This window comes from Polypterus senegalus, chromosome 18 (genome assembly GCF_016835505.1).
Source record: "Polypterus senegalus isolate Bchr_013 chromosome 18, ASM1683550v1, whole genome shotgun sequence".
In the NCBI taxonomy this organism is placed as follows: Eukaryota; Metazoa; Chordata; class Cladistia; order Polypteriformes; family Polypteridae; genus Polypterus; species Polypterus senegalus.
In genome coordinates this window covers 32,880,398-32,895,665 of record NC_053171.1, presented here as the reverse complement: position 1 = coordinate 32,895,665, position 15,268 = coordinate 32,880,398, and the positions used below count along the sequence as shown (strand labels likewise).

Genomic DNA, 15,268 nt, shown 5'->3' with positions numbered 1-15,268 from the left:
TGTTATGTCCCACTTGTCCTCCATTCAGTTGGATACAGGCTTAGAGTCTTATGGCTACAGAATCACATGCGCCTCGGCACATTTGCAGAGGAACTTTCCCAAACTCCTCAAAAATCGCCAGGCACAGATCCTCCGAACTGTCAATAGGATGTGCGTGGACCTTGTCCTTAAGATATCCCCAAAGGAAAAAAAATCTGGTGGGGTACGGTCAGGAGACCGTGGAGGCCATTCAACAGGCCTTCAACGTCCTAACCACCGGTTTGGAAACTGTTGGTCAAGGAAGTTCCTCACATTTATCACAAAGTGTGGTCGAGCCCCGTCCTATTGCCGCTACATACGGTCGAAGTTCTGTCTGTTCTGCAGATTTGGGATGACATCATTCACAAGCAGGTTGAGGTACCTGTCCCCTGTGACATTTCCTTCAAGGAAATATGGGCCAATGATACCATCATAAGACACACCAGCCCATACCATCACTCCCGGGAACTTGTGTTCAACTTCAATGGTAATGTGGGGGTTGTCTGCACGCCAAAAGACACAGTTGTGTCTGTTGACTGAGCCAGATGTGTGGAAAATGGCCTCATCAGTCCACACCACATTTTGAGCCAGTCCCGGATCCCTCTCCAGTCTTGCCAGCCACGCTTCCCAAAACTCAAACCTCCTGTCGAAATCGTCCTAATTGAGAGCATGAAGAAGTTGTGGATGGTAGGGCATATGTTCCATTTCATGCAACATCCTCAGCACACTGGTTTTACCAATGTTCAGCTTTGCAGACAATCGTCTGGATGACTTTGATTTATGCGGGGACAATACCAGTTCGGCGTGAAGACGATTCTTCATGTTGTCAGTTCACACACTTCTCGATGGTCCGGGATTTTTCGGGTGATTGGCGCTACCAGTCCAGTCAAACATTTCGTTGATTTGGGAGATCGTGTTCCTATGCACTGCAGGCGGTTCAAATTCCTCCAACATCCTGTGTTGCACCTCAGAAACATTGCCCGTTATTGAGAAAAGGCGAACACATCGCACCCGCTGTTTGACTGACAACCGTCTCCCTGCCATTTTGGAATGCAGGGCAGGTGCTGCCATCTATCGGCAACAAAAATAATTTTTTGTGACTTCTTTATGTAATAAACTTAATAAGTTATAGTGTAATGAAAATTGCATAATTAGATCTGGACCACCCTTTACAAAAACGCTAATCCTCTATTTCTTGAGTTTTTATATCCATGATAAAGACTTTACATTTTTTTAAACATGTTGAAGTATGAATTGTAAAACCCATTTGTGAATGGTTCTTGTTTTGTGTTTTTAGTTAGAAATAGTTATTTTCAGCATGTTTTTGTTTTATGGATTATCTTAATATTTTTAGCTAATGCTGTGTTTTCAACCAAAAATGCAAAAAAACAAATCAGTTGGTCTCTAGCAAAAAGGGTGAAAGATACCTGCTAAATGTAGTTGGATCATCTTTATGCACCGCTACTACCTTGAGAACCAGGCTACAACTTCTAGGATGGTCTCTCTTCTGCTGTAGTCGTTTCCCCACAAGACAGACCCTGGATTATTGTTGGGAATTTTACAAACCACCAGCTTCGGGCTGTAGTGTTGATGTCTGTATCAATGGACAAGAGGATGGCCTTAATAGTAATCTGAATTGCAAAAAGGAAAGTTTGATTATTTCTGTGCTTATGGTTATCAACTCTTTTTCCTGTTGTTGGCCTTTTCAGTGACTGTGAAGTTAGTGCTTGAAAGAGGACAAGCCATCGAATGTATAGTCAAACTGGGAGACTGCAGTGCTTTCATGTAAAATGACAGAGGTAACCTGTAAGGTGCGAGTGTGAAGAGTGCCAATCTGAGAGGTGAACTGTCATTGGATTTCTTGGATAGTCATAGATTAAATGACTTCCGGCCTGTTGCTCTGACGTCACATCTGATGAAGACCATGGAGCGGCTGCTGCTTCACCACCTGAGGCCACAGGTCCGTCACGCCCTCGACCCTCTGCAGTTCGCATACCAGGAGAAGGTGGGAGCGGAGGATGCCATCATCTATATGCTTCATCGATCCCTCTCCCACCTGGACAGAGGCAGTGGTGCTGTAAGAATTATGTTTTTGGACTTCTCTAGCGCCTTCAACACCATCCAACCTCTGCTCCTTAGAGACAAGCTGACTGAGATGGGAGTAGACTCACACCTGGTGGCATGGATTGTGGACTATCTTATAGACAGACCTCAATATGTGTGTCTCGGGAACTGCAGGTCTGACATTGTGTTCAGCAATACAGGGGCGCCGCAGGGGACTGTACTTTCTCCGGTCCTGTTCAATCTATAGACATCAGACTTCCAATATGACTCGGAGTCCTGTCACGTGCAAAAGTTCGCTGATGACACTGCAATTGTGGGCTGCATCAGGAGTGGGCAGGAGGAGGAGTACAGAAAGTTAATCAAGACTTTGTTAAATGGTGCGACTCAAACCACTTACACCTTAACACCAACAAGACCAAGGAGCTGGTGGTGGATTTTAGGAGGCCCAGGCACCTCATGGACCCTGTGATCATCAGAGGTGACTGTGTGCAGAGGGTGCAGACCTATAAATACCTGGGAGTGCAGCTGGATGATAAATTGGACCGGACTGCCAATACTGATGCTCTATGTAAGAAAGGTCAGAGCAGACTATACTTTGTGAGAAGGTTGGCGTCCTTCAACATCTGCAGTAAGATGCTGCAGATGTTCTACCAGACGGTTGTGGCGAGTGCCCTCTTCTACACGGTGGTGTGCTGGGGTGGCAGCATAAAGATGAAAGACGCCTCACGCCTGGACAAACTTGTTAAGAAGGCAGGCTCTATTGTAGGAGTAAAGTTGGACAGTTTAACATCTGTGGCAGAGCGACGGGCACTAAGCAAACTCCTGTCAATCATGAAGAATCCATTGCATCCACTTTACAGGATCATCTCCAGACAGAGGAGTAGCTTCAGTGACAGACTGAGATCGTTCCTCCCCCACACTATGCGACTCTTCAGTTCCACCCGGGGGAGTAAATGCTAACATTACTCAGTTATTGTCTGCTTTTTTTATTTTTATTTTTTTCATTTTTATTACTATTTAATTTAATATTGTTTCTTTGTATCAGTATACTGCTGCTGGATTATGTGAATTTCCCCTTGGGATTAATAAAGTATCTATCTATCTATCTATCGATCGATCGATCGTAAACCCAAAGTAGCTTATAAATGATGATCTTGATAGACTTGTTAGGTGATCTAAACTTGAATTTTCATGATTTCTGGGTGAAGTGAGGTGCTGTTCTGTTGACTGATTTCCACTTGGAGGAGAGCTGAAGAACTTATCTTTAATTTCATTTAGGCATGAGATCAGAACTAGCTGAGTGATGGTCCCTCACTAAACACCAGACCAGAACAAGCTCTGCACTCCTAGTGCTTGCCATAATGCCTAATGTGATCCTTGTATGCTGCACGCATCTACACAATGGACACAGCTGTTCACCAAGTCTCCATTGAATATGTATGCGACCATCTCTTATTTCCAGGCAGAATCTATTTTCACCAGTAAAGACGACAGACTGCCATTCCTCGCTACATTGAATGTCTTGGGAGATTACCTAGTCTAGCATGTTGCTACCAAAAATAGCAGCCACGTATCAAGAGAAAACAAACTGACAAGTTTGTGACTAGTGGGATGAGTTTTTAGTATGGGTGAAAAGACGGAAGCTGATCTGTCATTAGCAAATGGTATTAGGAACAAGAGCGATTAAGCTGTTTGGGGGGATTGGGAAGAAAAGCTGTCCATTGTTTGAACAGATGCTTGGAGGTGCAGATGGTTGGTTGTTGTGCTGTAGCTTGACTTTGCCTACCTTCCCTGAAACAAATCACTTCCTGAGCTGTCATGGTTTTTCTGTTTTATTGATTTTTCTTGTTTTTTTGACATTGGTTTGAATATTGGATTTTGATATTGAAACTAAATTAATACTGGTTATACTGGATTTATTTTTGCCATTACAGTTAAAGAACAACTAATGCTTAAATTGTGTAATGGGAAACAACTTCTTAAAACCTTCCAACAAACTGTTCTTGAGGTGATGAGGGTTTGGTATCTACTTACCTGTGCCAGCACCACAAATTCCCTGTCAACATCTGCTTTGCAATAACAATAAAGCGCAGGGCCAGCTTTTCAAAATACCAGGCGTCAACTTACATTAGACAGCTTCTTCCATGGCCTGCTTTATTGAGTGCTAAGGGTGTAAAACCATAGGAAACTGTTTGAGATTATTAAAAAAAATTCAAATTTATTGTAAAAGGCTGCACTAATATGCATTCTATATATGTAATGGGGGTTAAAAGGTTATTTCCATGCTGAAAAGGACAGAAAGCTGAAGATACAACATTACTACTGTATAACCTTCATGAGGCACACCTGATCAAGGCCATACGTTTGGAGCTTTCATCGTGGAAGTGACCTAAAACCTTTTATTATTTACAAGTGCCTGCTGATGCAGCCCTGCTTTGTTTATTTCAATATGTTTTGGTTCCCTGGGAAAAAAATGTGGTGTTTATTTGCATATTTCTCACAGTATGTTTCTATACTCCTGTGTCAAAATTTCTGGCATTATAGTGTATCTGTCAAAATTATTTTTATAATTCACTTTTGAAACAGTATTTTCAGAAGCCAGTAATCCTTGCAAAATACCTTGAGTAGCACCTTGATAGTTTTATTACATGGCTTAGCATCAGCAGTCTGTGGCTACTTAAGTCTTGTTCATATAAGCATGTCTTCCTGTTGTTTTATGTTGGTACATCAGGCTCCCTGTTACCTGAAGGGTATGTCCCAGACATTAATCTGTTTGATTGCAGTGACTCTTTACAAATGTTTGTTATTTTCACATGTTTAGTGTTGTCTGACTTTGTGTGTCCACTGTGCTCAACACACAAATACCTCAAATTGATCTTGTCAGCCTATATTATATTCCTAGTAAGAATGTTAGATTTAGGCCATTGTAGTGTGCTGCACACTCCCACAGTTTAGGTCTTGACCCTTTCCAGTGTGCATCTCGGTCCTAATGCACAGCTTTTGAGAGTGCAGTGTTGATTTGGAGTCTTCCCCCAACACAGCCCGTTAAAGACCCTAAATTCTTTATACTTGAAAGAGTACAGTTGTTTTATTGTTTGCCTTTTTACATTCTTATTTGTGGTATATCAAACGTTAGTGACAGCTTAACCATTAGGCATATAACACATTTGAATGAGAGAATTCTGTTCACATTTTCCCCCAGATACACTTTTGGTGTGTATAGTATCTGTTAACAGATTCAAGATACTCGCTTTGCATTCTATAGCAGGAGACATGGCAACCAGTATTGCCGTTTTGTCTGTTCAGTTAGACTTTGTACACAACCACACAGGCGCTGGCTTTATATGGCTGCCCCACAGACTCTCACTCTACATGAGCAATGATGAAAATAAGTGCTTTTTGGGAGTGAATTAATACATTGCTCTTTTAAGATTGCAATGTGAAGAGTTAAATTTCAACAATCTGAGCTTCAGTATTGCCTCAGATGAGCTGCCTATGCCCAGCGTTATTTAAAAATTTGCAGTGCCCATGTAACATGGTGGCATAATGCACCCTTTGACGCCATTATCTTTCCAGATTATGAGTCTGTTTAATACTGGTGTGTTGTACATTTGTGTGGTATTACTGTAGTTTATAGTTTTTTTTTTCTCTGTTACATTTTAACATTTCATGCTAAGTAGTAATACTGTCTGTCTAATAAAACTGCCTTGTCCACTACATGTATGCTAACCACCAATGAGGCATCAGTCCATTGCAGGGTACTCTCATGCACACCCTAACTGGGCCATTCTTAACCAGGAGCAGACTGACTTTGGTGAAACAGAAGAATATCCTGGTGTTTAAGTGCAATTTGGAAAGAGAGCGGTGCGGGGCTAACTACCTAACTAGTAGAGCAGGCTACCTTTTTCTTTAAACTTCCTGCGTTTTATTTTTGACATGAAACTCAATCAAATTTGTATTTATATTCTCTGTGATTATTGTATAAAACAAAGGCAATATGACAAAAACCTGATTTATTAGGAATAAATTGGAATACAACGCTAAATAAAAATTCAAATGTGAGCGTCAGCAGGCCTTGTGCCTTAGAAACCAAGTTACCCGAACTATTGTAGAACGTTTCAGTGATTATTTACAACTCTGGTGCTGATCTTTCTGATCATAAAATAGGTCATTACGATAGCAATTGATAATTATGGTATTTTTGGGTTCCTCTGTAGTGCCTCGTTTCTTTTTCACGATTTGGCTCAAAGTCTAATCAGCACATCGTCATCTCAGAACAGGCTTAAGGTTTTTTCCGTCCAGCCGTTTTAGCTGTAAACCGTCCACCAGAAACTGTGGCACACACAGACACACACACACTCATCGTCGAGATATCAATGATTTCAGTGTTGGGGACCCTAAAAAGTCGAGATCTGTCGAAAACCAGAGACTGAAATTTTTGACAAATCTGAAGCTTTCACTCCGACCCCATAGACGTTGTTGGGTTTGGTGAGGGAGGGCGCAAAGCAAAAATCAATCCGAAATTGCCATTTTGTTGCAAATTGGGAACCACCCACCTAAATCACTATTTCAAAGTGACAATCTTGTGCCAACGTGCCCTTTTTAGTTATTAACCGTTCTCTCCTGTCATTATTTAATTTATTGGGTATTTTGTGTTGCAAGTAGACGTAGTTTACCATATATCATTATCTTATAGCATACTTTTCTCACTTTGGTGTTTTGTTTTTCTTTTATCCTTATAAAATTACATTTTTAAGTAGAATGTATGTAGTTTCACTTTTAAACTTGACATCTTTGGTGTCCCTGATGCTGGACTTGAACACTGCAGACTACAAACGAGAAACAACAGCAATAGCAGCAGCATGTCAGTTAAATCGACTGCAGACTCCCATCAGCGTTCATTATGTTCGTAGATAATGCCCAGATAGTAACAGTGCCAGTCCTGTCTTGATGTGGTGCAGCTATGGTACAATCTTGTGCACCCTGCCATTGACCCGGGTTCATCCGACACTGCCATCTTGTAAGAGCGCAAGCTGTGGGACAGTAACAGTCTGTGCAGTAACGTCTTAACAGAAAGAACAGTGCACTTTTAGTTTGGGTACGCAGGAATGGTGCCTTTCAGATTGATTTCTGTTGTTACTGCACACCTGGAGCATTGTCACCATACACTCACATTTTCTGTGCCATTTTGAAATGTTTTATTCAAAGTATTGTACACAATGAAAAGAGCAGCAAGCAGGAATTGGATTAGAAGTCTTTCTTTGTAATTGGTTGGCTGTTAACTGACGTGTTTACCTGCTTATTTCAGCTGGTACTGCCAGAGTACCTCATCCATGCCTTCTTCTGTGTCATGTTCCTGTGTGCAGCAGAGTGGCTAACCCTGGGACTTAATATGCCGCTACTTGCCTACCACGTCTGGAGGTAAGCGTCATGTTTTTCTTCCAGTTTTCCGTGTAATGCAGATTTAGATGATGGTGCAGGTCAGCAGTGAGGGTCAGATTGTCCTCTTGATGTATTTCAGTTCAAAATAAGCAGCCAGGCTGTTGTGAGATGAGCCCTCGAGACTTCACAGCATCTCAGTCCTCTGACCACAGTGCTCTGTTAGAGAAAGATTTTTTTTTTTTTTTACCTTTTATTGCTAATCTTGTATTCAAAATTTTCATCCACATGTTTTTATTTTTTTTGCTTTACTTTATTTATTTCGCAGATATATGAGCAGACCCATAATGAGTGGCCCAGGTCTCTATGATCCCACTACAATCATGAATGCTGACATTTTAGCCTACTGTCAAAAAGAAGGCTGGTGCAAGCTGGCGTTTTATCTGCTTTCATTTTTCTACTATCTTTATGGGTGAGTTTTAACTTTTATTATTAACTTGCTGTAGCTTCATATTTTGATTTGGAAACTAATGACAGAAATGCAGATTAATATTCTACCAATTTATGTACCCACGTTTTGGGTAGTGCTGATGTCGCCCAGTCCCAGCCAGGTCTCAGTCCACGTGCTGTTTATCCATGTGCAACATCCAGCCGTCGTTTTCCCAGAGTGCTTCAGTTGGATGGATGAATACATAAGTGTGTGTGAGTGTGCTTTGCAGTGGCCTAATGTCCCATCCAGGACTGCTTCCTATCTTTCAACCAGTGCTGTCAGGCTAGACCAGGGGTCCCCAACTCCGGTCCTGGAGGACCACCACGGCTGCAGGTTTTCACTCTAACCCTTTTCTCAATGAGTGACCTGTTTTTGCTGCTATTTAACTTCTTTTGAATTCATTTTAATTGACTCGCTCTTGAAGATTCAGACCCCTTAATTGTTTCTTATTCCTTAATTAGCAGCCAAACAATAATGAGATACAAAATGAGCCAAAATGACTGGTGCCCATCACACAAGATCTGAAAATAAAGAAAGAAAGATGAGGAATGCTGGTCTGCTCAGGTCCTTAAAACATTTTAACCAAAAAGAGAAAATCAGCAATTTCAGAAATGTCTGCTAATGCACCACGAGAGCAGCAACAAGCCACGGAATTAAAGAACGACAAGAATTGGCTCCTCATTCAGCAGTTTGACGCCCTGACTTGGTTGGTCTTCTGTTGGCTCCCTCACTTCACATTTCATTTCTGTTTGGGTGCCAATTAAGGAAAGAAATGAAGCAATTCAGAGGAACAAATCTTAAAAAAGCAATTCAATGAAAATTAATTCACAGGATGTTAATTAGCAGCACAAACAGGGCACTTATTTATATATAAAAAAAAAAGGGTGTGAATGAAAACCGACAGCCACGGAGTTGGCGGCCCCTGATATAGACAACCCAATAGTGGCGAGAACAGGCTGAAAATGGACGAAGGGTTAGCCTTGTTACTGTCATGGATGCAGATTACTTTTGCATTCTTTGCTTTTTTTATATTGGAGTCATAGAGGTGGACTCACAGAAGCAGACAAAGGTAGAGCCCGATACTTCTGAAGTGTCTCCATGTCCGCCTCCTCCTTGTTTAAAAATGAGTTGGTGCGCACAGAGGACCTGAAGTTGACTTCCTCGTGAAGTAAGGTGCACTCGTCACACTGGCTGGCCCCTCCACTTATAAGGTGGGTGAAGCCAATCGAAGAAGCCTGGCCAGGTCCTTTATAACAATAGTAGCAGTCCAAGAAAAAATCTAAAGCTGCTGTTACTTAAAGAGATACACAAACTGAAAAGTCATGCAGCGCTTTTACTCAAATCGAACCACAATTCTTCTACTACCAATAAAATCCATGCTGGTAGGCCCGATTGCTTCTCTTGCTCTTTTTATTGTGTTAGGTTATCCATTAACTGAGTAACTCTGCTGTCTTCTGATTTCCCTTTAATGACTAAAAGTATATGAGTTACCATTTAACTGAAAGAATTCAATGACCTTCGTAGATGCCTTTGATAACTGAAGTCCTCGATTAACTCCCCCAATGCACACGTCCACGTCCACATGAGCCGTTTGCCTGCATTCCTTAAAGCTTTGTTTTTGTTTGTTTTTGTCTTTTTCAAATCCGCAGCATGATCTACGTGTTGGTGAGCTCCTAAAGATTGTCAGTAGCTCAAGGAGTAGGGAAGAAGCTGCATGCATTGGCAAAATAAACTACATTGAAACAACAGAAGGTGCCCAGGTAAAAAGACGAGAAGAAGGGAAGGTTTTGCTTAAGGAACTTTTAAGCAGAGTTGAACAATCAGCAGAGCATCTTCAGCATCACTACGCCATTCGACTGTCGTCGTCTTCTTCTTTAGGACCCCCTTCCCTACCCTCTTCTACTGTTCCTCCCTTTCTGGACTTAGCAGCCAAGGTGATTCTGTATGCTGGGATCAGAAATCGTTTCAGAGTTTCTCTTCATGCTTTTCATTACAATGTCTCTCTTTTTTTTCCTCTACAATTTTTGGAAGTTGGGTTTCCTTTGAAACACCCATAATTACACATTGATGTTTACAAAAGAGGGCTTGTGTGTTGCTTAACCTAAAAATTGCTCTTTTTCATAACGCCAATCAACCATTTTGCACGTTTTGTTTTGGATTTTGTCATCTTTTTCAATAAATGTAATTATCCGAGGCTATATTTTTCTTTTTTGTACAGGCTACACTTTATACTTTTCTGTTTACTAACTCCATCTGCGCAGATGTGCATCCCGTTGTACGACCGTTTGTGGTCTTTTACTGCACCCCCAAATTGTTCCTGCAAATTCTAATCCAAAGCTGTTTCCCCAGTGGCTATTTAAATGAATATACGACACTCTGCAGCAGACTTTTTTGGGGCAAAAACCCACACGATAATGTATGATGTGATTGCATTTTTGGACATGATGTTCATTCATCGAGTTATTGAATGCTAAGCTAAAACAAATGGATTAAGAGGCCTTTCGTGAAGGAGCTCATTAGCCTGTCACAGACCTTGCTGGCTCGTTTTCTAATTGTGACTTCTTAGAGCGTTTTTATTGCCATGCTTCCAAAAATGTTTTTTAGCTCAAAGGAAAGTAATTTTACTACTGCATACTAAAGTAATGTTCAGGTAGTGGGAAGTAAGTTTAACTTTACTTAGCTCCTTTTCTGATGAACTTGTATTTGGATACAATTTTGTAAAAGTTTATTTATTCCAGAGGTTTCGACTCCATTTAAGATCTTCCTGCTGTTCAAATGTGGTTTATCTTATTAAAGGACCCTGTGAAGAATCCTGTCACACTGCTTGCTTTATTTAGATATGCTTTTTATTATTTAAATAAACTGTGGAATTCACACCATGTGTCCTTATAAAGTTGCTTAGAATGCACAGTGGAAATTGGCGTTTTTAAAAAAAAAAAAAAAAAATGTATTTTTTTCCCTGACATTGTTAAAGAAGCAGCAGACCGGAATATGATCTTGAAGTATGTAACTAGTAGTGACAAGCGTCCCCGAGCTGGGGCTGAATACCGGTAGGTGTAGAGTATTAAATAAACTGATTAAATTCAAGTAAAATGTTTGATCATGATTTAGTATTACTTGGGGGGAAAAAAATAACACTGGGCAACAGATTTTGTTTCAGATTTTTTTCTTCCTTTCATTATTAGCTAAACACAAATAATTTCAGATTAGTATCGCGTAGGAATTTGGAGAAACATTACATTAACATCGATTGAATTTCACACATTCAGTCACTTAATGCTGACACACTGTGTTAGAGCGATTTGACTTAAAATGTTGTTTTGCTCCTGATATTTGTTTGTACTCTGCCTCTGATGCTTCTCATTTCAGTGTCCCAACAATAGTCTGCCAGCTTTGATGGACTCCGCTTGCTGTGGTTCCGCTTTTCCATTGTTGCATTGTCTTGGTGAGACCTTCATCAAGACGAGCAGGGAAGAACTTTGTGTTGTGGTGGCAATGCCCCTTTCTTAGAGTCAAAGTCAATATGAGGTTGGTCAATATAATGGTTTTACTGGAGAAGAGCAATTGTGTACTGTGCCCATCGATAGTTGTTCTGAACAGTTCATCAGAGACATTCTTTTTATAAACTAGGGGGCTCTTCCCCCTGCTCGCTGCGCTTGCCAACCCCTGTGTATGGCTAACCGGATGTACAATTTAAAGCGATTGTTATTTTCATGGGAACTGTTACACATGCATAATAGAACTAACTATTTTACATTCAGTGAGTAATTAACCATAGTTAAAAATAGTAAAACGTAATAAATTGAAAGAAATTTATGTTTCATGTTGCGTTCGAGGTATTTGTTGAGTTAAATGTTTTCGTTCTGTTTGGCTTTGAAATTAACACGCAAATACTTTTTAAACTTACACTTTTACTGTAACACTTCAGTAAAAACATACGGCAAACAACAAATGTTTTAATTCTCGCGGAAAAGCCTCTTCATTGGGAAGAAACACTACTTTTCCCTGATGGCAACACGAATTAGACAATCAACAAGTCTCCGATTTAAACTTTAAAGCCAAACAATATCTACATACCTCTGTCATATCACTTATGCTCATATACTCGATCTCTTTTCGCTGTTCTGTTGTTTCACCGAGTAATTTCTGTTTGTTTGCACTAATGCGATGTTTATTATCAGTTTTTGTGCCTTTTGAATTTTACTACTTTCATAATCTAACCTGCTCTGCATGTGTATCGCACCAACATTTTTGAACCTCTTTACGACGTTCCACTTTGTCTTCTACTCTTTGTATTTTATTTCCGCCCCCGCTTGGACCTGCTAGGTTTTCAATTCCACTTTGTCTGGGCTGATTATTACTTTCTGTATTTTCCGAATTTGCACTTAGATTATTATTGTTCTTTTTTGAATTCTTTTCTCTGCAACACTTTTGGGCCTCTTTTTGATGTGCCGCCTTTTCTTCACTTAGTTGTTGATGTGTCATCTAAAACGTACAGAATTATTGTCCAGAAATGGACTATTTATGAATGAAAGAAATACAATGTATGTATAACAATACTGTCTAGAAAAGCTTCTTTAAAGGATGAAACGGAGAACTTTTCATAAATGACTTAAAATGAATAAAACGTAAAAGTTTATAAGAGCTGAGAGTGCAGGAAGTGTGTCTGACAAAAGCATTCACATGACTGAGAGGTGATTGGACCGTGCGTGTGGTTAAATATGGTTGAGAGGAGTGCGGGACTTGAAAAAATATCCTAGCAAAAGTCTCATCTCGCACGACTTGGGTTTCCTTTTATAATAGAGAGAACTTTCTACAGTAATAGAAGCTCGGCTCACCAGTGCTCAAATCATTGTGCCACCTCACTGCCTTTATCTTATAATCCAGTCAGCCTGAGATGGAGCACATGGATGAACTATCAAACTTCTAACCCCAATCTGTTTCTTAGAGCCAAAGCCCGTATGAGGCTGATCAGTCAGTGTGATGCCACGTCTTCAAGTCCCAGCAGACACCATGTCCGTCGACAGCTATTCTTGTCAGTTCATCAAAGCCGTGTTCTTTTTATAAATGATTAGGTGAGGTAAACAAACATCATGCAAATCCCCTGCAACCATAGAAATGGCTCATTTCTCCAAACTCTTCAGCAAATTAAGGATCTTAGTCGTTTACCTTAATTTCCCAAGTTATTCTTGGCAAATTTCCAAGCAAACACATACTTTTATCACGCCCATAAAGTATAACAAACTTACTGCAAATTATTTTGCCATGACTTTAGTCAATTTAACAACAGGCAGCCAGGGTCCATAAGCTGAATCCAGCGACCTGCTGCACTTCATGGTTTTTTTTTACGCTTGTAGCAAAAACATGATCTTGGCATCAGATATTAGTGGAAATAACTGCCTCATACGCCGATATCCTTCACCTTCCTTGATCATCACTTTCAAGAAATTTTTCATCAGTCACCTCCAACTTAAAGGGAAATCTTTGGGGTTGATGGCAGGATTGACACTTCACCCACCATAAAAAAAACAGAAAACCCTCCGACAGTTCCAGTGTGATGCCGAGGTGTCACCCATTGCACGGCTGCAATCGGATCCCAGTACGGATGGTTCATTGTGTGGTGGGTGCGGCGACACTGTCTCTGTCGTTTTATATGAAGTGGTGGGCTCTGTGGCTAAGGATCTGCACTGGTATCGGGAAGGCTACGGGTTCAAATCCCTTTACTGGCAGAAAGGGGCCAATGCCTTTGGGTTCTTGAGCAAGGCCCTTAACCTGAAAATTGGCCTGGGGTGCTGGACAATGGCTGACCCTGCACTCTGACCTCCAAAGGTCATGTGAAAAGACAATTTCCTCTTGTGGATTGAAAAGAGTATATGAAAAAAACATCTTAGGGTCGTCAAGTGGTTTATGTGCCACACATTTCTGCCCAAACAGAGCAGCCAGGACTTTTTAATGGAATGAGACAATTTAGCACGGTTGATCCATTCACAAAAGAAACGAGACCCAAACGTTCGAACGTTTAGAACCCCAATTTCTTATTGTCCAGTACAAGATAACTGTAATCTTGTGTCCGTTTTTTTTGTAGTTTCCCTTTGTAACAAGTAAACCAATTCTCCAATTTCCTTAAAAGACAAGACAACTAACTGCAGATCTTAAGTAGTTCACACAGGAGACACATTCTTCATCCAAGCACTTGCAGCTCAGTTTTGACACTGGACGTCGTTTAGTGCATCTTAAATAGTTGGTGAGCAACATTTCATGTAAAATCAACATGCACTTGGAGTTTGTAATATAAAGGCGGCACTTGTGAAGAATAAAAACAAAAGAGAAACCCATTGTTGCATGAATCCTGGCCCCTTCATTCAGTAAAGACTCCATCCATTATCCAACCCGCTACATCCTAACTACAGGGTCATGGGGTTCTGCTGGAGCCAATTCCAGCCAACACAGGGTGCAAGGCAGGAAACAAACCCCGGGCAGGGCGCCATCCCACCACAGGACACACACACACACACACCCACCACACACTAGGGACAATTTAGAATCGCCAGTCCACCTAACCTGCATGTCTTTGGACTGTGGGAGGAAACCCACGCAGACACGGGGAGAACATGCAAACTCCACGTAGGGAGGACCCGGGAAGTGAACCCGGGTCTCCTAAACTGCGAGGCAGCAGCGCTACCCACTGCACCACCATGCCGCCCCAGTAAAGACTCTAGCAGCCTTATTTCACTTATCTTCTGACAATTTTATTTTCCCAAATGAAAATGCAGCTTTGTGGCATACAGTAATTGAGATTAAGTAATATAAAAACGCACTGATGCTCTTCTAGAGGTTTAGTGAACGTAACGTCACATTGGGATCGAAAGGGGACCTGATAGATGCAGCAGACAATTTTCATTCTTTGAAAGCTTTGAAGCACGCAGTGACAATATTCCAGCCTGAACTTTGAATATTTATAGATGACGATATTCAATGACTGCATTACTTGGTGAAAATAAACACAAACACTGAAACAATTTGGGTTTACGATTTGATGTTCATCTTTCACAAGTTTGATGTCCTTCAGATTTCCCAGCTTCACAGACACAGAGGACACGTCCACCCTGCTAGATTTTCATTTAAAAACAAAGACCATCTCCATTCATACTTGTGTTTTCACACTGTTCACAGTATGTCTGTCCTCACTAACACGACCGAACAGACATGGCGTAAATGTTTGCTTACCCTGGGCAGACGTGCATCCACGGGACAATCCATGAAGGGGGAAATAAAGCTGAAAAACTGACTGGTGGAGCAGCAATCAAACTGTGCAAA

The 15,268-nt window shown here is 40.9% G+C and overlaps 1 protein-coding gene across 1 annotated transcript in view; it reads left to right on the top strand.

The window, feature by feature from the left end:
- Positions 1-10,827, top strand: part of cnih1 (cornichon family AMPA receptor auxiliary protein 1) — a 32,499-nt gene extending 21,672 nt beyond the window's left edge. Inside the window, exons 3-5 of the mRNA XM_039741227.1 lie at positions 7,391-7,503; positions 7,790-7,933; positions 9,601-10,827. Of these exons, the coding sequence (XP_039597161.1) occupies positions 7,391-7,503; positions 7,790-7,933; positions 9,601-9,628 (285 nt within the window). The 3' untranslated portion in view covers positions 9,629-10,827. The remainder of the gene's footprint in view (positions 1-7,390; positions 7,504-7,789; positions 7,934-9,600) is intronic.
- The last annotated feature ends 4,441 nt before the right edge of the window (positions 10,828-15,268 follow it).